General features: G+C 42.0%; 1 protein-coding gene across 4 annotated transcripts in view; it reads right to left on the minus strand.

The window, feature by feature from the left end:
- Positions 1-22,119, minus strand: part of IRAG1 (inositol 1,4,5-triphosphate receptor associated 1) — an 82,767-nt gene that overhangs the window by 19,918 nt on the left and 40,730 nt on the right. For all 4 annotated transcript variants that reach the window (XM_008683771.2, XM_040630780.1, XM_040630778.1 and 1 more), the window contains 7 exons: positions 20,860-20,890; positions 17,963-18,103; positions 17,364-17,495; positions 15,959-16,100; positions 10,234-10,283; positions 9,601-9,708; positions 7,043-7,107 (listed from right to left, as the gene is read on the minus strand). In XM_008683771.2, the coding sequence (XP_008681993.2) occupies positions 7,043-7,107; positions 9,601-9,708; positions 10,234-10,283; positions 15,959-16,100; positions 17,364-17,495; positions 17,963-18,103; positions 20,860-20,890 (669 nt within the window). The remainder of the gene's footprint in view (positions 1-7,042; positions 7,108-9,600; positions 9,709-10,233; positions 10,284-15,958; positions 16,101-17,363; positions 17,496-17,962; positions 18,104-20,859; positions 20,891-22,119) is intronic.

Below are 22,119 nucleotides of genomic sequence, written 5' to 3' on the forward strand. Positions count from 1 at the left end.
TGATTGCTGTTGCAAGGACTTCTCGTACTATGTTGAATAATAATGGTGAGAGTGGGCTATTATTCTTGTCATATTCCTCATCTTAAGGGAAAGGCTTCCAGCGTTTCCCCATTGAGAATGATATTTGCTGTAGGCTTTTCATAGATGGTTTTTATGAAATTGAGGAATGTACCCTCTATCCCTACACTCTGAAGGGTTTTGATCAGGAAAGGATGCTGTATTTTGTCAAATGCTTTTTCTGCATCAATTGAGAGGATCATATGGTTCTTGACTCTTCTTGTTGATATGATATATCACACTGATTGATTTGCGAATGTTGAAACACCCTTGCATCCCAGGGATGAATCCCACTTGGTCATGATGGATAATCCTTTTAATGTACTGTTGGATCCTATTAGCTAGGATCTTGTTGAGGATTTTGGCATCCATATTCATCAGGGATACCGGTTTGTAATTCTTTTTGATGGGGTCTTTGCCTAGTTTGGGGATCAAGGTAATACTGGCTTCATAGAATGAGTTTAGTAGTTTTCCTTCTGTTTCTATTTTTGAAACAGCTTCAGGAGAATAGGTATTATTTCTTCTTTGAACGTTTGGTAGAACTCCCCGGGGAATGCCTCAGGCCCTGGACTCTTGTTTTTGGGGAGGTTTTTGATCACTGCTTCAATCTCTTCCTAACTAATCGGTCTGTTTATTTTATTTTTTTTAAAGATTTTATTTATTCATTTGACACAGAGAGAGAGACAGCCAGCGAGAGGGGGAACACAAGCAGGGGGAGTGGGAGAGGAAGAAGCAGACTCCTAGCAGAGGAGCCTGATGTGGGGCTCGATCCCAGAATGCTGGGATCACGCCCTGAGCTGAAGGCGGATGCTTAACGACTGTGCCACCCAGGTGCCCCTAATCGGTCTGTTTAAAAAATCAATTTCTTCCTGTTTCAGTCTTGGTAGTTAATAGGTTTCCAGGAAGGCATCCATTTCTTCCAGGTTGTTTAATTTATTGGCATAAAGCTGTTGATAAAAGTTTCTAATGATCCTTCCTATTTCATTGGTTTTGGTTGTGACCTCTCCTCTTTCATTCATAATTTTATTAATTTAGGTCCTTTCTCTATTCTTTTGAAAAAGTCTGGCCAGTGGCTTATCGATCTTATTTATTCTTTTGAAGAACCAGCTTCTAGTTCTGTTGATCTGCTCTACTGTGCTCCTGGTTTCTAATTCATTGATCTCTGCTCTAATCTTGATCAACTGCTTTCTCGTGCGTGGGGTAGGCCTGTTCTTCTGTTCCAGCTCCAGCTTCTTAAGGTGAGAATATAAAAACTGCATTTTAGATTTTTCTGATCTTTTGAGTGAGGTTTGGATGGCTATGTATTTTCCCCCTTAGGACTGCCTTTGCTGTGTCCCATAGGTTTTCGACCATTGTGTTTTCATTCTCATTGGTCTCCATAAATTGTTTTTTTTTAAAAAATATTTTATTTATTTATTCGACAGAGATAGAGACAGCCAGCGAGAGAGGGAACACAGGCAGGGGGAGTGGGAGAGGAAGAAGCAGGCTCACAGCAGAGGAGCCTGATGTGGGGCTCGATCCCATAACGCTGGGATCACGCCCTGAGCCAAAGGCAGACGCCTAACCGCTCTGCCATCCAGGCACCCCTCCATAAATTGTTTAAATTGATTTTTAATTTCCAGGTTTACCCAATCATTCTTGAGCAGGATGGTTCTTAGTTTCCAAGTGTTTGAGTTTCTTCCAAATTTTTCCTTGTGATTAAGTTCCAATTTCAAAGCATTGTGGTCTGAGAATATGCAGGGAATAATTTCAGTCTTTTGGTATCAGTTGAGACCTGTTTTGTGACACAGTATATGGTCTATTCTGGAGAAAGTTCCATGTGCATTCGAAAAGAATGAGTATTCTGTTGTTCTGGGGTGTAGTGTTCTGTATATATCTATGAGGTCCATCTGGTCTAGTATATCATTCAAAGCTCTTATTTCTTTGTTGATTTTCTGCTTAGGTGATCTGTCTATTGCTGATAGTGGAGTGTTGAGGTCCCCTACTATTAATGTATTCTTATCTATGTGTCTCTTTATTCTGGTTAAAAGTTGGCTTGTGTATCTTGCTGCTCCCCTGTTGGGGGCATAGATATTTATAATTGTCATATCCACTTGTTGGATATATACTTTAAGAATAGTGTCCTTCTGTATCTCTAACAACAGTCTTTAGTTTAAAATCTAATCTGTCTGATATGAGAATTGCTACCCCAGTTTTCTTTTGAGGTCCGTTGGCATGAAAAATGGTCCTCCACCCTTTCACTTTCAGTCTGGATGTATCTTTAGGTTCAAGATGAGTCTTTTGTAGACAGCAAATGGATGGGTCATGTCTTTTTATCCAATCTGCAACCCTGTGTCATTTATGGGCACATTTAGGCCATTCACATTGAGAGTGATTATTGAGAGAGATGATTTTAATGATGTCATGTTGCTTGTGAAGTCTTTGTTTATATAGATTGTAAATTTCTGTTCTGTATCACTCTTGGGGCCTTTTTACTCTTATAGAACCCCCCTTAATATCTCCTGTAGGGCTAGTTTTGTGGTTACAAATTTGGTCAGTTTCTGCCGATCCTGGAAGGTCCTTATCTCTCCATCAATTCTGAATGACAGCCTTGCCGGCTAAAGGATCCTTGGCTGCATGTTTTTCTTGGCTAGAGTTTTAAAAATATCCTGCCAACCCTTCCTCTCTTTCCAGGTCTGTGTAGACAGGTCTGACGTTATTCTGATATTTTTGCCTCTATATGTGAGAAATTTCTTCGCCCTGGCCACTTTCAATACTGTATCCTTGGATCTAATATTTGCGAATTGCACTATGACGTGACGCAGCATAGGTTTGCCATGGTTGAGCTTGGGAGGGGTCCTCTCTGCCTCTTGGACACGAATGCTTGTTTCCTTTGCTAGATTAGGGAAGTTCTCAGCTACAATTTGTTCAAATATCTCTTCTAGACCTCTCTCTTTCTCCACCCCCTCGGGGATGCTGATGAGTCTGACATTGGAACATTTCATTGAGTCAGTAATCTCCCGTAATCTACATTCTTGAGATTGGATTTTTTTTGAGCCACGTTTCTGTTTTATCTTTCTCTTCTACCATCCCATCCTCCAATTCACTAATTCGTTCTTCTGTCTCATTTACCCTGGCCATCAGAGCATTTAGTTTTGACTGCATTTGATTCATAGCATTTTTAATTTCTGCCAGATTTGCTCTCATTTCTGCCCTTAAAGATTCTATATTCTCGTTAATATTTTCGTTACTATTTTTTTCAACTCTACACATCATCTTGACCATTGTTACTCTGAACTCCATTTCTGATAATTTGGTTATATCCATATCCATCAGTTCTGTGGCAGAGGCCACAGACTCATTATCTTTTCTTTGCTGAGGGGGCTTTCTCCTTCTCATCATTCTGATGAGGAGAAGTTGTGGGGTTTCCCAGAGCCCAAATTATTGACCAGGACCCAGGCAGTGTGCACTTGTTTTATAGGGACCTTAGAGATGTGGGCTTCTTGATTTTTCAGCCTGCCTTCTAGGGGAGGGGTCTGCCACGCTGATATTCAGGCAACCCTGTTTGGGTAGAGTCTCCCTGTCCCCTGCGAAGGGGGATGGGGATGGGCACAATGTGAGCTGGTATTTCTGGGCTTTTGTTCTCTGGCGGCTTTCCCTGGTGGTTTTCTGTGACTCTTCTGAGAGTCAGAGCAGCAGTGGCTGTATCCTAGCCTCTGTCTCAGAACAGAGAGATCGCAGTCCACTCTCCACTGAGCTCTCTTGGCCTCTTTAACTCTGTCGGTGCTGCCAAAAACCCTGCAGTGTCCTGGGTTGTGTGCCCCACAGCCGGTGTCCCAGCCCTCACTTCCAGGGCCTGCACATCTCTGTCCTTTGTGCTACTAACACTTCCCGCCGCCCCCAGTTCCCGTGTGCGCTCCCGAGCTCTCTGTTTCAGTATGGTTCGAGCGCGCTCCGGAATGCCAGTTTTCAGTCTGGTCGCGCTCGCACTCCCGAGCTCCCGGTTTTATTCCGGTTCCAGTGAGCGCTCCGGAGCTCCGGTTTTCAGTCTGGTCACACGCGTTCCCAGGCTCACGGTCTCAGTCTGCTCTCTCGCGGGTGTCAGCCGCGAGTCCGGCCGCTCCCCAGTGCAGGAGACTATTGCTTCCCGGCGCCTGAGTGTGGCGGCTCCCTCCCCCTTCTGTTTATCTTCCGATATCTGTGCGCGGCTTCACAGCTCCCCGCTTCATACCTCAATACTCAGCACTGGAGATGTTCATTTGTAGAGATCCAGATGTATCTTCCTGCGTCTCAGGCTGATTCCGTGGGTTTTCAGGATGGTCTGGTGCATATCCAGCTTGACTCAGGGGACCAGCTGAAAAAGGGGACCCCTACTCCTCCGCCATCTTTTTCCCTCCCTAAGATTAACTTTAAATATTACTCTGTGTATTTACCTCTAATTCTACATATCCCTAGACCCTCCCTGAATGAAGAACAATTTAATGAAGTGACCTACAATAGCAACACTCAGAATTCTTTCAAATCACATTGGGAAATGCAGTCAGCTCTCAGGTATTTGCTTGAGAAGTAGCCACAGGTAATTTGATCTTCTTATTATCTTTCTACATGCTTAGCCTGTTCCCTTCCTGCCTGGTCACTGTATACTTGGGGCAATGTGAAATCACTTTAAATCAAGTGAAATATAACAATCTGGAAAGCAATGTATATTAACTTACAATGCATATTTTTCTCTTTAACAATATGGAGAAGGTAGCTAGAATTGACTGTACTTGTGTTGAAACAGAAGATATGAATTTATTTTAATTCACAGATTGTCTCATTGTTAGCCTCTTGGCAATCTATTAGTATTTCCAGTTTCATGAATTCAGATGGAAATCACTTAGCACCTTTCATAAATCCAGAAGGGGGAAGCTATTGTTAGTGTTAGAATCCCTCCTCTTTTGAATATGTCCTCCCCTTTTTTGCAGCATCTTTATAGACTGGGTGTATTCCCAGTAGGCAAGTCAGCCACAGCATGAGTAAAAATCATGGTGGTCTCTCTGGGTAGAAGAGAGTGAGCTACAGATACCTTCTTTGAGCTTATTGGTTGACTTGTCTCAATTCTCACCTGTCCCTGTCTCTCCTGGTTCTAAACTCTTGGAATGGTGATACCACCATTGATCCTCATTCGTTGTCACTTCTGATTTGGGGTCATTGCTTGCTGTCCTTAATTTTGTATCTCACTTTCTCCTACCAAGGATAGCTCAGGTTCTTGATGATCTCCACTGCCTCAGATTGAAGCTTTCAGCTGGCATGAGCAATAGTTCTACAGAGTCCAGGCCCTGCTCCATCATGATTAGAGTCTTTTTCAAAGACTGGGGACATAGATCTTTTTCCTTGATTGGTTCTATAGGCCAAGAATAGAGAATGGGGCCTTGTTGGGGGGCCCTTGTTAGGGGCCCTTTTGGAGAAGGGGGTTCATGCACCCAAAGGCAGGATTGGAAGGGAGAATTTTAGCGTGCTTCTCACTCAGGGCATCAAGTAACCATTTCTGGAGAGATTCAGAGATCATGGAGTAGACATTATGACTCTAGGGACTTGATATATCTTTGTAATCTTGGTTACTTCCACATGGTTGTTAGTTTGTCACCCTTTACAATTTCTTTGTAATGATCGAGAAAATAAGGAAATAACGATAGAAACAAAAATGCTCTACACAACATGAAGGACCTGTATGCTTACACAGGGTGAGGTGTCAAAGTAAGGAATTCCTGGACAAACTTCAAGACTAAAGTGGGTGAGTCACTTAGTGATAGGTTGGTGGTTGCATATACTGAGAGGTGAGTAAAACAGGCTGAGTCTGGGGGATGCGGAGCTTGGGAACTTGTCTGTACTGGAAAGGGACCCAACATAGACTTTCCTGGTCAGGTCAAGCAAAACTATTCTGAAATAGTGTTTGTATTGAAAAGGGACCCAACAAAGACTTTCCTGGTCAGGTCAAGCAAAACTATTCAAGCAATGAAAAATGAAGGACTAAAGCTGTCTTAAGGCAAAGAAGAATAAAGGTGTATGTTCTACCAAGTGAGAAAAGACACAAGGTGAAAGTTCTGAGAGGTGACAGCTGTGATCCAGATGTTTTCCAGCAAGCAAATGAAAGAATTTGAAAAGCAAGTTATAAACTCTTCTGAGTGTAAAAACAGCCTGCCTTGCTCTGGCTGAGGATGAAAAGACCTGCAAATTGCTTAGATGCCTAGAAAAATTAGGCATGGCAGGCACTATTCATTGCCACTCCAGTACTCAATCTCCTACCTGTTTCCTCACAGCAATGTGATTTTGCTCAGGAATTTGCTCTTCTTCAGAGAGCCACTTTGCTTCATGGGAAGCTGACCGCATCTCCAGGGCAGAGTTTAAGCCCATGATGACAATCCCATTCCCAAAGCCTGTGTTTGGTTTAGAAAGGAACTATGTTCCAAATTTACTAACAAGATAAGGAAGACTAAAAAAAAAGTTTCTTCGTTTGTTCATAAAAAAGAAGCATGGGAAGAGATAGTCCTCTTCTAAATACTACATGTCTGGATAGAATACTTAGAAATAGTAGCATTTGCCATAAGCCTGCTGATGAAGTCAACATACCAAGTGGGCAGAAGCAGGCAAGGAAATTATAGAGGCCACGTAGGGGCCCTGCTGTACTATACCTGGAAAAGCCCTACTTCTGGACTTACTATTTAAGTCCCTTAGAGTTGGGGCTTCTTGTATCTGTAGCCCAAAGAATTCTAACCAACAGAGAAGGTGTCCGTCTCCTCTGGGCTCTTCTGAAATTGAGGTACCCTTGCATTCAGCCACAGCATCTTCCTGGTCCAGATTGCAAACTGACTCTGAAATCTCTGTGGGTTTCAGAGTCCCACTTATTTCCCTTAGAACTTAATTTGCTTTCCATCACATTTTGGGAGTCAGGATGGGAGGAAAGGTGAATGGGGAGAATTTTCTCAGAGATCCCCAAAGTGAAGAGGAAAATCAACAAACTTACTTTTCCAAAAGTGCAGGCAGTGCTGAGGTGACTGGTAGATTGCCTTTCCCGTTGGGTGATTCTGACTGAATGAAAAACAGGAGACAGACAATTGAAGATCAGCTAGGAAGGACGAAGCCAGAGTTGCTATGTCTGATGATGCGGTGAATGGGCTGCTGCTGTCCCATTCACCATGCTTGCTGATGTGCATCTGAACCCAGGCAATAGGCCTTCCCTGTCCTCTATTCCTTAGTGCCCCCTGAGGCCCATGCGACTTGCGCCTTTTCCTTCTCCTCCTAAGTTTCCCTGAGTGAAGAATTTTTGAGGCCCCATTCTGGAGCAGAGCCTCAGTTTTCCCTCAGTCCCCTGTTTACTGACTTGGACTAAATACCAGTAGGCCTCCTAGCAAACATAGCCCATCGCTGCCCTGGAGGTACAGCTCTAAGCATAATCCTCAGGAGATGCCTGTCATTACTAAAACCCCAAGCCATCAGAAATGTCTTTATAATAAGTTCCACAGGGCTACTTCATTATTTTGTTACAACAGATTTGGTCTAAGAAATGGTTCTCAATTCTGGCTGCACCTTCGAATCACTGGGGGAGATTTCAAGTACTGATCCAATTCAGAATCTTGGGGTGAAGCCTGGGCAATGTTTTAGAAGTACCTTGTGTGATTTTAATGCATATCCCTGGTAGCCAACTTTTAGTCTAAAGGAATATACAGTTGACCCTTGAACAACACAGGTTTGAACTATGCAGGTCTACTTATATATGGATTTTAAATATAGTACAAAACTATAGATGTATTTTCTCTTCCTTATGATTTTCTTTTTTTAATTAATTATTTATTTTTATTATGTTATGTTAGTCACCATACAGTACCTCATTAGTTTTTGATGTAGTGTTCCATGATTCATTATTTGTGTATAACACCCAGTGCTCATTGTAACACATGTCCTCCTTAATACCCATCACCGGGCTACCCCACTCACCCCACCGCCCTCCCCTCTGAAACCCTCAGATTGTTATGCTAAGTGAAATAAGTCAAGCAGAGAAAGACAATTATCATATGGTTTCACTCATATGTGGAACATAAGGAATAGCATGGAGGACATTAGGGGAAGGAAGGGAAAACTGAAAGGGGAAATCGGAGAGGGAGATGACCCATGAGAGGCTATGGTCTCCTTATGATTTTCTTAATAACATTTTCTTTTCTCTAGCTTACTTTAGTATAAGACTACAGTATATAATACATATAACTTGCAAAATATGTGTTAATTAACTATGTTATTTGTAAGCCTTCCAATCATCAGTAGTTTCTGGGGAGTTGAAGTTATATGCAGATTTTCAACTGCATGGGGGTGGGTGCCCCTAACCCCTGCATTGTTCAAGGGCCAACTACATATTTTGAAATAATTTTCTTATATTTAGGATAGTATTGGAAATAGGTCTATTAAACACACTAACTAGCCCTCCCTAAGCTCCTTCAAAAAATTTTCTTTTAGGTTTCTTTGTTTTAGTGAGTGATTTGGGAGTTTAGGATAATTTCAAAGATGATTGAAAAAGAGGTAAAAAAAGCTATTGCTACCTACTGGCACAACAGAGCTTGAATCTACTTTACCTATTGCTTATATAATCAGATTGCCTTATAGAGTAGTGCTGGTCATGGACACAGAATAGAGAAGCAACTGAAGAAAGAATTAGAAAAGTTTTAAATAGTATTAACCAGATCCACAAAAGCCTGGGATGTAGAAAATATTTTGTTTTATAGGAACTGTATATGTTTAAAATAATTAAAATGAATTTTTTCTATTAGCAATAGATTCTTATTATAGAAATAAAAAAGGCATCAGGAAGAAGATAAAAATCACCTGTGGTTTTACCATTGCCCAGGGATAACCATTATTAATAGTTTTACATATATTCTTCCAGAATTTGCTACGTCTACACATAGAAAAATACTCTTAAAAAAAAAAAAACCCTACCGAACAGAATTCTGCATATACTGTTTTTAATTCCTTTTTATTAATAATAAATTATGGACATTTTTCATGTTATTTTTAACAATTTCATAGAAACCCCTTTTTAGGGCTGTCTATATTTAACCACTCTCTTATTAATGGGCAGTCTGGTAGTTTCATTTCTCAATGCTGCAATGAATTGATTCAGGATAACACTGGGTTTAAGAACTTGGGCCATGGAATCAGAAAGCCTTGGGTTAAAAGCTCAGCCCTACTACTTATTACATAATGCAACCTTCAGGCATTTAATTCTACTGCAGAGTGGAAAAAAACACTATACCCAGCTTGGAGGATTGTGGTTTAAGCATGGAAAGAGCTATCATTTTTAAAGAACATTCTTTGAGCTTCCAGCACCTTCTCAAGGATACTGAGTCTTCTTCTCCGGGCAGTGGAAGACATGAGACCTGGTCTATATTGAGCTTTTTGAGCCCATACTCCAAGATCTGTGCTGAGAATTTCCTCTCCTTGTTGACCCTGCCCCCACCTAGGTCACCCCCATAGTAGTGAGCCTGAGGGAAAGGTTGAAAAGGGCTGGGAGGTAGGCATCATCATACTCACCAGGGCTGGTAAGGAGGGGATGGGTGATGAGCTGGGAGTTTGGCCAGCCATGTTCAGGGCATTAAACTTGGGAACCACTGCAACACTGACCCTCCGGCGGGGCATGTTCTGTGGGAAGAGAAGTGACCATTGTTAGGGAAGGAGCAGCACCCACAGTTGAGAAAGGCCTGGAAAATGCCTACTAGTTCCTAATGCTATAATTACATTCACTGGATAGTTTGGCTTTGGGATAGTGATAGTGTTGAGGGTTGGTGTGGAAAGAGTGGCCAAAGTTGATTCAAGTTTTCTATTAGTGGTGAGTGATTTCTTGACATATTCTTATTTTAGCTTATATCCTAAAGAAATGGAACAAAAATGACCCCCAGTCTCTGGGTTACACCCTGGAAAGTATATGAAAATGATAGGAATACCAAGGATTATGCATCATTCCATGTTCATTTGCATTTGGGGGATGGTATAGTCAGGGAAACCATGAGCAAGGGAAGACTGAAGGACAAACTAGCAAGTGTGGTAAGCTGAATTAGAGAGTCTGTCCAGAGGTTCTTGGGCATCTGTGGATTCAAGCATGAATGACTTTCTGGTGACTGTGAAACTTCCATCGTAATTCCCCTGGTATTCCTTGAGCATGCATACCTTTCCCAGTGTGAGGGACATGGACCGCGCTGTTCGAGGGACTCCATCTTCTGCAGCAAGAAGGAACAGAGAAGAGAACTCAGGTAAGTTTTCAGAGTAGGCTCTAGCAGAAAAGGGATAGCCCGAAACTAAGCAGAGGTACTGATTGGTGAGAACTCGCCCTCAAGGGATAGCCCAAGAGCCTAGGTGTTTGACACTACCCCCTGAAACAGTTGTCTGCGGAGTGGGGCTTTTCTGGACAGAACTTTTATCCTAACTCCTCTGGGCACTGTGAGAAGCCCATCTTGGACCTCTGATATCCCCCTGACACCACTGTACAGTTTCTGGTAATGCCCTGGAGAGTGTGTGAAAAACTACTTGTAGCAATACCAAAGCTTATTGGGTTGTTTATTGCTCATTTAAGAGATGTACAGTCAGGGAAATTATGAACAAAGAATATGCAGTATCAGTAAAGAATGGACACTTGTTGACAGAGTGATTTCAGTAAGTCATGTATAAAACAATTTGGAATGAAGGAAACTAGCACCCCAGGATTTTCATCTCCTTAGTGTATACGTTAAGTGATATAATTTATATAAAATGTTTTTGCACCACACCTGGATAATACTGCCACCAGAAAACACCAATATGTACAGAGAAAGGTTTTTAAAAGCTCAGTTTCAGTTTCAGTTTGACCAGTATCCTCTAGCTTGTATATCTGTTTATCCCTCTTATCCATGTATTTTAGATGTGTCTCTTAAAAAGCACATAGCTAGTTTTTCCATTTTTCTATTTACCTCACTTCATTGATATTTTTTTCCTTCCCACCCTTTCCACCCTGCATATTGGTTTATAAATTTTATAATGTATACATTTTAGTTATAAATTTTAGTTCTAATCTTTAGTGTGCCCACTTAAGTTTGTAACATATTACATGACTTTAATTTTTAAATTAATCACAATTTCTGTTCTTTTCCTAATGAAACCCTAAAACAGTAACTCCCTCAAATCTCATATTATATTGCTTTTCAGTATTTTTCACTTTGTTTTTGTAATCTCATATTATTATGACTGTTGTTTTATATAGTAAATGCTTGTTTAGATTTACCCACATTTACAAATGTCTGATCAACATTCCTTTTTGCATCCTACTCCTTTTTTTTTTTATCTCAATTTTGTTTCTCCCTAAGTACATCCATCCTTGTTGTTTTGGCAAGGATCTATGAGAGTTAAACTTTCTCAGTTGTTGTTTCAAAATATCTTTACCTAGCCTTCAAGCTGGCATCATAGTTTAGCTGGTTATATTTTTTCTAGGTTGACGGTTATGTCCTACTTAATGTCCATCACCCAGTTACCCCATTCCCCCACCCTACTTCATTACCTTTTGGTACCACTATTGCTATTGAGAATTATCAGTCTTTTGTAAATCCTCTCTCTCCTCTCTGGTTACTTTAAAAATTTCCACTTCATCTTTGATGTGTTTTTATTTCTTCTTGGAATTCACTGTTCTTTCTGAATCCAGTGATTCATGTCTTTCTTTAGTTTTGGGAAATTCTCAGATTCTGGAAAATCTTTTTGAATATTTTCTCTCTCCCTTTCTCCTCTTGTGGATCTGCTAATAAACATATTTGGAACTTTCTCATTTTATACTCTATCCCATATCTTATAATACAACATTCCTTTCATATGTTTAATCAGTTTATCCCTCTGAACTGCATTTTGAGCAAATTCCTCAAATCTATCTTCACTTAACTAATTTTTTTTCCTCAACTGTTCCCAATCTGATTTAAATGTTGTACCAATAAGCTAGGTTATGCTACCATAATAAACAACCCCAAAGTTTTGGTCACTTATAACAATAAAAATTTATTTCTTCCTTATGTTACATGTCCATTTGCTTCTGAGTTGGCAGCAGGCTCTGCTCCGCATTTCCTCGCTCTGGAGTCAGATTAATGGAACTTCTATTCTGGAGCAGTGATGATTGTCATGTGAGGAGGAAGAAACATGGGGTAAATTGTACACTAGTTTCTTTCATTCTTTTTTTTTTTTTTTGAGATTTTATTTATTTGAGAGAGAGAGCATGAGCAGGGGGGAGAGGCAGAGGGAGACAGAGAAGCAGACTCCCCGCTGAGCAGGGAGCCCGATGTGGGGCTCGATTCCAGGACTCCAGGATCATGACCCAAGCTGAAGGCAGACACTTCACCAACTGAGCCACCCGGGCACCCCTGCACACTATTTTCTTAAAGGCTTCAATTCAAAGGTGACACATGTCCTTCTGCTCACATTTTATTTGACAAATCACATGGCATCACCTAACTTCAAGGGCATGGAGAAGTGTGCCCAAAAGGAGAAAATTTAGAATCCCCACAATAGTAACTACCACCACTATAGTACCTACCACACCTAAACTACTGAGTTGTTAATTTCCATGATTCTGTTCCTCATTTCTAGTTCTATTTTATTCTTTTTTTGATAATTGTATTTTATTCTCATGTTTTTGATTCATTGTTTGATGCCTCTAATAATTTTTAAACATACCTTTAAAAAATTATCCGATCATTTTATTTTCTGTAATCCTTAGGATAGAATCCTATTGTTTAGTGTGTCTGATGATTCTTGTTCAAGGTGGATTGTTTTCTTATGTATTTTATAATTCTATACTGTAAGATCATCTTTAGTGAGGCTTCAGTTAGAGGAATCTTGTGTGTCCTGGGTGAAGGGTGTGCCTCTCCAGAGTGGCTTTATGTTTCTGACAGTGTTCCTACAGACTTCATTGTGATGTTCTTTTCAGATTCTCTGCATATTGCACCACAACTTCTGTCATGGCATACATTTTTCCTACGAGGAAGCAGAAAGTATTTTTCCTACTACAGAGTGAAACAGACTTCCTTGATTTGTGTCTCTGCTGTTTGGCAACTGTTTTTTTCTTGTTCAAGTTCTCTAAAGATGCAGTCCTTGGAAAATCTTAACTTTCTATGAGAGTCTCAAAGTCAACTCTCTGTCATAGGTGTCCGAGATATCTCATATTGCATGCAAGTGCAAAAGCTCAGCCCCCAGATAATTGAAGCTGACTCGTGTCCCCAAGGAAGCTGCAGGTTTCAGTTCTCTTTTCTTTTCTTGTATCTGAGTATTTCAATTTCTTTTCCTGTAGATTCAGCTGTTCTTTTAAACTAATGTTTGCTTTATTTTATCCAGCAGAAATGTCTAAGTACTTGTGGTCAAGGAGTTTCAAGTTTTCCAGTCAGCCAAAATAGCAGAACCAGAAAATATTTTTTATATATTGAAGCATTCATACAAATTAATAAAATGCCAATCTTACAAGCAGGCAAAAGATATAATTAGAGAATTTATAAAAGTGGAACTACAAATGTCCAGCAAACAATTCAAAAGGCAAAAAATACAAATTAAAACTATGAGATGAGATATAATCTTGGCCTATCAAAGTCAAAAATATTTTTAAAGGACAAGAATGTCAATGGCACAATGAACTGAGCACTATTGTTACCCATTAAATGGAAATATCAATGGGTTATTTGAAAATAGTTGGCTTTAAGAGCCTTATAAAAATTTCTTTCCCCCAAGCCAGTATTTATACTTTTGGAAATCTATCTTAAGGAAATAACCCAAAATGTAGACAATCAGTATGTTTAATATTCAGGGGAAAAAGTGATTTTTTTACGTGTGTATCACCTTTCTTCAAATCAGAGATATTTTTATTTCACTGTAGTCTTCAGAGTCTCAGGCATAGAAAAAGATTGCTAGAAGTCATGTAAAGGCTTAAAAACCAACATTATTAGGGAATGGTCACTGAGTATCTAATGGACACACCTGTTAGGTGGATGCTGGCCCCTCTACCCCAGCCCAGGCTGAGAAACAGTGAAATGGGAACAAATGTCTGAAAAACACTTAGTCACCATTTAAGACTCATCTACCATCTCCTTTCTTATTGTAAGCACTTTCTCATGTCCCCAGACTGAATGTGGGACTCTGCATTATGCTCCCTATAAGAATCTACTTGCATTTGTCACTGGGCTGGTTATACTGCTCTGCCCTTTGCAAGGGCTGGGAGTTCCTTTGGATCTCAGTGACCATGTGCCCTTTACTTCTATATTTAGTATCATGTGGGGCACAGCAAAGGAGCTCAAAAAATGTTTTTAGCATGAATTAATGAAACTCATGGGTAACTGTTCACTTCATAAATCTTGGATAGGGCAGTTTACAGCAGACCTTGCACCTTCCAGGGCAATAATGCAAGAGCCCACATATTACAGTTTCTTTAGTGGCAACTTCCCCAACTCCCAACACTGAGAGAAACTAGTTTGCTATAGGCCCAGATGCATGTGGGTCAGGAGTCTTGCTGCCAAGATCCAAAGCAGACAGTCTGGAGCATGTGTACACTGCCTTTGGACTCTGGAAAGTGTCACTGATATTCCCCAGGAAACTTGTGAAACCTCCTGTTTATAAAGGTTTCTCCATCTGTTATACTTTCCCTCCTCCTGCTTTTGGTAACACGGATGTTTGCATTCCACAAGGATTCCGGTCACTAAAAGGTCTGTTTTCTCCTGCTAGCACCATCCTCATCAGCCAGAGCCTAGACCCTGGCTCTCAAGGAGAGATCCTGGTCCAAGTCACCGTCTTCCTCATCCTGGATTGCTGCAAGTGCCTCCTTGACCTGTCTCTCCAGATCCCAGTGTCTACACTCTCCTAATGTATTGCCCACTCTGAAGTCAGACAAGTACTCTCAGAAGAAGTAGAATCTGACCATGTTAGATGGTATAAACTCACCAGTGCCTCCTCATAGCCTTGAGGACAAAGGTCCAAATTATTAGGATGGCCTGGTATGTGGCCCCGGCCTACCAAGGCTTACCTCCAAACTGTCATCATCACACTCCAACACTGTAACCACATCAAATTCTTTGTTTCATACCCTTTCCATTCCAGCCCTACATCCTTGTACATGCTGTTTCCTCTACCTGGGGTATATTTCCCCTTCTTACATGGAGAATGCCTATTTTTACTTTGAAACACTGTCCAGATGCCATCACTCTGTAAAACCTTCCTTGACTCCCTCAAGCAGAATCACCTCTGTGCTCCTAAAGCAAGTGTATAGAACATTTTTTAAAAGAGTATTTCTTTAAAACATTTGTCTTGCCCACGAGTCTATTTATCTCAGCAATATCTCCTTTAGCCAGGATCTCATGCCACTCCCACTGCCCAGACTCATCTCTCACCTGGACTATTGTAATAGCAGCTTTGTGGGTTCCCTATCTCTGACTCTATCCCACTAATGTAACTGCCACACTGTAATCAGTGGAACATTCTAAACTGCATGTATGAACATATCATTTCCCTGACCAAAATCTGGTTGGATCCATGATGCTTTCTAGGATAAAGTCCAAATTCCTTAGTACATGTTGGCCCCAAAGCACAAAGACTATAAGGTCTGGGTTCTGTCCTTCTCACAAAGTAGAGTGAGCTCTTGCAGCCTATGGCTTCATATCCGTGGTCAACTGGTGTGGTTAATTGTGTCAGGAGTTGCTTTGGGACTGTTCATATTTCCTGGTTCGAGGTCCCTAGGCTCACCAAAATAGTTGCTGTGAGGCGCCTATGGGCAGCACCGGACAAAGGCAATGAGCCTTGCTCAACTAGAACTCCTCAGGCTGCACCGATGGATGTGATCCTGGCCTAGAGCCATCAGGGACCCACACTGCAGGGCCAAGATGGGGGCAGGAGCCCAGTTCCTTACCAGAGGGGCCACAGCTGCGGCTTGAATTCTGATTTGCAAGTTTTTTAAACTCCATGAGCTCTGCATGGTCTTTCTCATACGTCCTCTTCAGATTCTCCACATACTGCATCATTACTTCTGTTGCCTTTGACATGCGCTTTTCCTGCAGGAAAGGAGAGCATGAGCGCACAGGGCAATTGGAGGAAAGGGTTGTTGGCACTTGTTTGCTCTGAGTTAGCCTGTGGGCTGGGAGAATTAAAAGGATACAGGGGCCAATCTTAGATTCAACAGGGCAGCTCTGAGAGTTTGCTGTCTGTGGTGTGAGCTGAGAGGGGGACTCAGGCACTGGCACTCAGGGAGGACAAGAACAAGCCCAGCCACAATGCCTCAGGAGATGAGAGGTAGAAAAGTCATCTCTGCTGAGAGAATGGGTCAGGGAAGCTTCCTGGAGATAGCCCCATCCCTTGAGCTCTCCCTTTGTTGCTTCTCCCAGCCAGAATGACTTCCTGGGTGTGCTGCTGAGTCAGGTGCCCTTTCCCCAGAAGAACACAGGGTTGGGACAGCCCAGTGGCTTGTCCTTCCTTCATTCCACAAGAACAGCTCTAGGCTCTGTCCCAGGAACACCCTGCTGATGCAACCAATGCAGCATAATAGGCAAGCATGGGCCTAGCAGCAGTGATAATAACATCTAGGTGCTTTGCAAATATTATGGTAAGCCTATATGACAGACACCATCATCATCTGCATTGGTTGGAGAAGTTGGAACACAGCTTAGTAACTGGCCTGAGGTCACACAGTGAATCCTGGTGGAGCCAAGATTAGGCTTCAGGCAGTCTGATCTCATGACACCATCCTGGATCAGGGCGGTGCCCTGTGTGCTTTAGGATTTCAAAGTGGCTGAGAGGGAGCCAAACCTGAGCCTGCACCCCAGCTCTACCACTCACCAGTGCTATTACCTTCTGAAGTTTCATGTCTTCATTGTGGGGAAGCAGTTTTTCCTGAAAGCATGTTTGCCAAATACTAGTTCCATGGGAGTTGAATAGGTATTTTATGAGAAAATAAGTATTTTATGGTTCTTCAGTCAAATACATTTAGGAAACACACAGGTAGTTTTAAATAGGCTTCTTCACTATAGGATTTCTCAAAGCCTTGATGGTGCCAGTATGTATTAGAAATCTCTAAGAAACGAAGGTAGTACACAGCAGTTCCCAAACTTACATGTTCACTGAAAGCTTTTACCAAGGAACACCTCAAGGTTTAGAGGTCCACCAGAAATACTCTTAGTAAAACACAATAATGTACCTAGGATGTCAGGCACAGAGGAAGACATCAATAAGTGGTTGTAGTTGTCATTGCTTACGTTATTGCTTTAGATACTGTGGGCAGAACTGAGCTAGTCAGAGGGCTGGGAGCTGAAGAGGCTCACCTGGCGGACGGCCCCCACCATCTCAGCTCTGCTGGAGAGGCGCGCAGCCAAGCGGTGCAGGACAGTGATATCCTCCAGCAGCTTCTGATAGGTCTCTCGGTGCTCACAGTGGTGCCATAGTGAAGCTGAGGACTGGGAAGTGATAAGGAACATCAGCTGGGTTCCTCACATACCAAGACTTGATTGAGCTGTCACAAGACAAACCCTAGTCCCCATCCTGGCCGAAAAGAGTGGCCTCTGCAGGGTCTGGGTGGGGATTGGAGAAGCCCAATGTGGACACTCTATACCTGACTGACCTGAAACAAGGGAATCACACCCAGGTCTCTGGTTCCTAAGGCGCTCGCTTTGCCATCCCAGGTCACCCAGCCTCCTCTTGAGAAGTTGCCAAGGACTCAGAGGCCTTACTCATAGCCTTGAGGTAACCAGGCCTTCAGGTCTCTGCCTTAGCTCCTCCAAGCTCTCTGAGGAAGACTCAGGGCCTTGGCCTGATTTCTCATGTCAGGATACTCTACTTGGTGACTGAGAGAAGCAGGACACCTGGCATAGCCCTAGGAGACAGTCCCTCCTCCAAGGATTCCTCCATCAGGCTCCACGATTACCGTAATAGAAGCTTTGAAGTTTTCCAGTTCCTTCTCTGTGTTCTCCTCTGTTAGGTTGCGTTCCCTTTCAGCCTGGTTAATTCTAGATTCCAGAGTGTAGCTGTCATTTCTAAAGGCCAAGGACAGTTGTACAAACACGTTCTGTTGGGAACAAGAGTGTAGGAGAGATGCTAGGAGGAGTTATTACAGGGAACAAGGTCACAGGTGTGTTTCTTGCATGAGCATTTTACATTAGCTCCTGGAACCAGTCACCAAAGCAGCCGTGTACAATAGAAATTCTCCATCCATAGTAAACTACACAAAAGATGGTGAAATAGTAACCTGAGGTTCATGCTAGGTCCTTTCCAGAACCAGAAGACCAAATGCATTTTACTGAAAAATAGTAAGAGAATAACACTTTGCTTTTTCCCGAATTTCAAGAAAATAACATCCTGTATTTAGGTTTAGGTAAACTCAGGCCAGCATAGCTGATTGTGTAAGCAGTTTGGATTCATGCTAGGATTTATTGCACATGAGTTTTGGAGGTTTTGCATGGAGCCACTGTATTTATTTATTTATTTATTTTATATGATATTTTTTTATTATATCATGTTAGGAACCACTGTATTTAAAGAAACTCCATTTACATCGAGCCTTACATCGGAAACCGGGGATGTACTGTATGGTGACTAACATAATATAATAAAAAATCATTAAAATAAAATAAAGAAACTCCATTTAGAATGTAAGCCTTTTATTTATTTATTTTTATTTTTTATTATGTTAGTCACCATACAGTACATCCCTAGTTTTTGATGTAAAGTTCCATGATTCATTACTTGCATATAACACCCAGTGTACCATGCAATTCGTGCCCTCCTTACTACCCATCACCAGCCTATCCCATTCCCCCACCCCCCTCCCCTCTGAAGCCCTCAGTTTATTTCCCAGAGTCCATAGTCTCTCATGTAAGCCTTTTTGACTTAAAGCAAACTTCAACCAGCATCTTGCCTGAGTATTATAAATTCTACACAGAAAGCAGCTTTAAGAAGCTTCCACAAGATTAAATAAGGCCAGGTATGATTCTGTTAGGAGAAGTTTTCTGGAACAAATTTTCCATGCCAAAAATTCAGGATGCATGAATGAAACTTTGCAAGGTGGACTGAGCAAACATGAAACTCCTGGCATGATAGGAAACTACTGGGGAGGAGAAGTAGACAGATGGCCTCTACACAGGAAGAAGCAATGGTCTTTATTTTTACACTCTTCATTTGCCCTGAGTCAAGTGGTAGCATATTTACACCCTGGGGGTGAGTTAACTCTGTCTGAACTTCTGAGTTCATGTGATATGGCCCACAGTGGGTAGACATCTCCAGACAGAACTGAAGACCTTGAACTGACCCAATAACAACAATGATGGCAACACTGGAAGATACTCCACATTGAGCATCTACTATATGCTAGCACTGTTGTGAGTTCTGTGCACCTTGGCTCATTTAACCTCACAACAAGCCTCTGCAATAGGAACTATTATGGGCACTTTCTGGGTAAAGAGACTGAGACCAGAGATGTCATTAACTTGTTCAAGGTGACATGGAGTAGTAGAGCCAGGATTCAACCTTATACTGTTTGATTTCAAAGCCTGTGCACTGTCACCATGCTGAGCACTGATTGTGTCAGTATACATCTGTGGGTAGGAGTTGGCCGTTAAACAAACCACCCATAGCCCATCTTCACCAGTGTCAGTGGGTGGGGATTTTCTGTCCTACAAAAGCCTCAGTCCAGTCAAACTTATCAGTAATGTTCAATGTTTATTTTTTCTATACATGAGTTATCCCCTTCATGGCTGCATGATATAGAGTCCTGAATTTAGTCAGAATATTTGGGTCTATATGTTGGTTCTGCGAAACACTGGGTCTGGGACCTTGGGTAAATTAGTTCATCCCTTGGTTTCCTCCTTTGTTCTAATTCCTGCTCTACCAACTTCTCTGAGCTGATTGGAGGATTAGTTGAAAGGATGGATATGAGTGTGTGATGAACTGTAAGTGCAATATCTGTGTGCAAGGTAATTGTTACTATCTGTGGCAGACATTTCACGTTGTCTGTCTTCCTCTGCTTATCCAGTCCACTGGGTCTCAGGAAGGGCATGTTCATTTTCTCATTATCAGTGGCAAACCTTTATAAAGACTATAAAACCTTCTATCCTCCCAACCTGGAGTGAAAAGAGATTCTGGACTCATCCAGATTCTTACTCCCTTCCTTCTATCAACTCCAACATAATTGACTTGGAAACAAACTAGGCTGGTATCAGAGGTCCTCACCACCTCACCTGGGATGCACTCTCTTTGTCCATCTACCCTACCCCTTCACTAGAATGAAATGCGGGCAAGTTCCTCTCCGCTCACTCCCCAACCCTGTTGGGATAGCATCCCTACAGAGACAAGGAGGCCCCAAGGGGAGTGATGGAGGAATCAGGGAAATCTGGTGAGCTGCCAGAACAGCCTCCTCCCTTGGCTGAGCTACCTTCCTTATGTCTGGAGCCCTCAGAAGGGAACTTCTTCCTCTGGACCAAAGTTGAAAACTTGAAATCTGACCATCTGTTAATAATTTTGAAATAAATTTGATTCAATTCTGCAGCCTCCCAGCTAACTGTGTGTATCTAAGTCATACTTTTAAAGAGCGTAAACCATCCTTGAAGAAATGTGGAATTTCCAGCTACCTTCTCATCTCTGACCAAGTTTATCAAAATCTTCCATTACCTGGGGTGGGAGTCTCAGCAGTTCAGTAGGGCTGATCACAATGTCCACTTTACCCCTTTTGTACAAAATCGTCAGGGGCAGAGGCTAGAGAAGGGAATGTTTTCAATAAACCCAGTCAAGCCCAGGCACTAAATTTCATAAAGCACTGAAATAACTTACCTCAACTTCCTTTTCAGTGAGCGGAGGGGCACTGTGAAAAAGAAAAGACACGCAAATGAACTATATCCAATCTACGAAATAAACCAAAAAGTGACTTTGAATAACCAGCAGACCATGTCTTTCCAGGAATGTAGTAAGGCATCAGTCCTCCATCAGCACCTGTACTATCTGTGACTTTGGACAAGTTATTTAAGTTTGCTCATCTGTAAAATGGAAATATCTACCACAGGAGTGTTATAAGTATGTATACCTACATACGTATGTATGTATGAATGCATGTGTGTATATATGCACACATATATGATATCCACACATGTATGTATGTATGTATATATGTATAAATGTGTATGTGTGCGTATGTGTACATATTTGTACATACAGGACATCCACACTGAATAGGCATTCAGGAGATGCTAGCTATTATTATGACTAACTCACAGGCTTGTTGTGAGGACTTAGTAAGAAAAAACGTGTGCTACATACTTTATAAACTGTACACATCTGAGTAGCCTTTATAATTTTTTCAGGGCTACCCAGGTCTGCAAAGCCTGACCCTCCTCTTGTCTCTGAGGGTTGTGACAAGAGTGGATGTGGGCCAGGGAATACAAAGTAGGAAAGAGTGGCCAGAGTTCTCTACGGTGAGAGCCTCCTCTGATAGTTGGAATTAGAGACCAGGCAAGAAAGTCCCAGCCAGCACAGAGGTGTCATTCTGAGAGGTTCCTCTTCATGTGTGATTCCCTCAGTTAGCAGTCCTTTTTTCTGCACACTCACTCTGCTACTGCTGCTCTTGCTGTTGATTAAAGCTAGTCCTGTTCTGAAACCCAGACAATGTAAATAATGCACGGGCCCTTTCCTGTGCTGGGGTGGGAGGACTGGGAGGGGTCCTACCAGCGTCACAGGACTTGGCAACAGAGCACGCCATCGATAAGATTCTCAGGAAACACAGCTTCCTCCCTTTGACGGGTGTGGAGGGACCCCAAGAGCAAAGGTAGGGGTCAGTTATCTCTGCAAGGGGCTGGTTCTCACCCCTGACAAAGGACTGTGAGAGCCTTCCTGTGAGGATGAGGCAACAAGACCCCATGGCCATCAAGTCAGCAGAGTACAGAGCATGGGACAAACAACTGCAACGATGTTTGATGCTGTATTACAATGCTTGTCACAACCCCACCCATCAGGCCCTTTCCTCTGTGGGCCAGCCAATATAATCTTGACTGTCATATAGGGCACATATTGCTTAAACAAATTTATCAAAAGTCGCTG

Source organism: Ursus maritimus, unplaced genomic scaffold, assembly GCF_017311325.1.
Source record: "Ursus maritimus isolate PB19 unplaced genomic scaffold, ASM1731132v1 scaffold_16, whole genome shotgun sequence".
Lineage (NCBI taxonomy): Eukaryota > Metazoa > Chordata > Mammalia > Carnivora > Ursidae > Ursus > Ursus maritimus.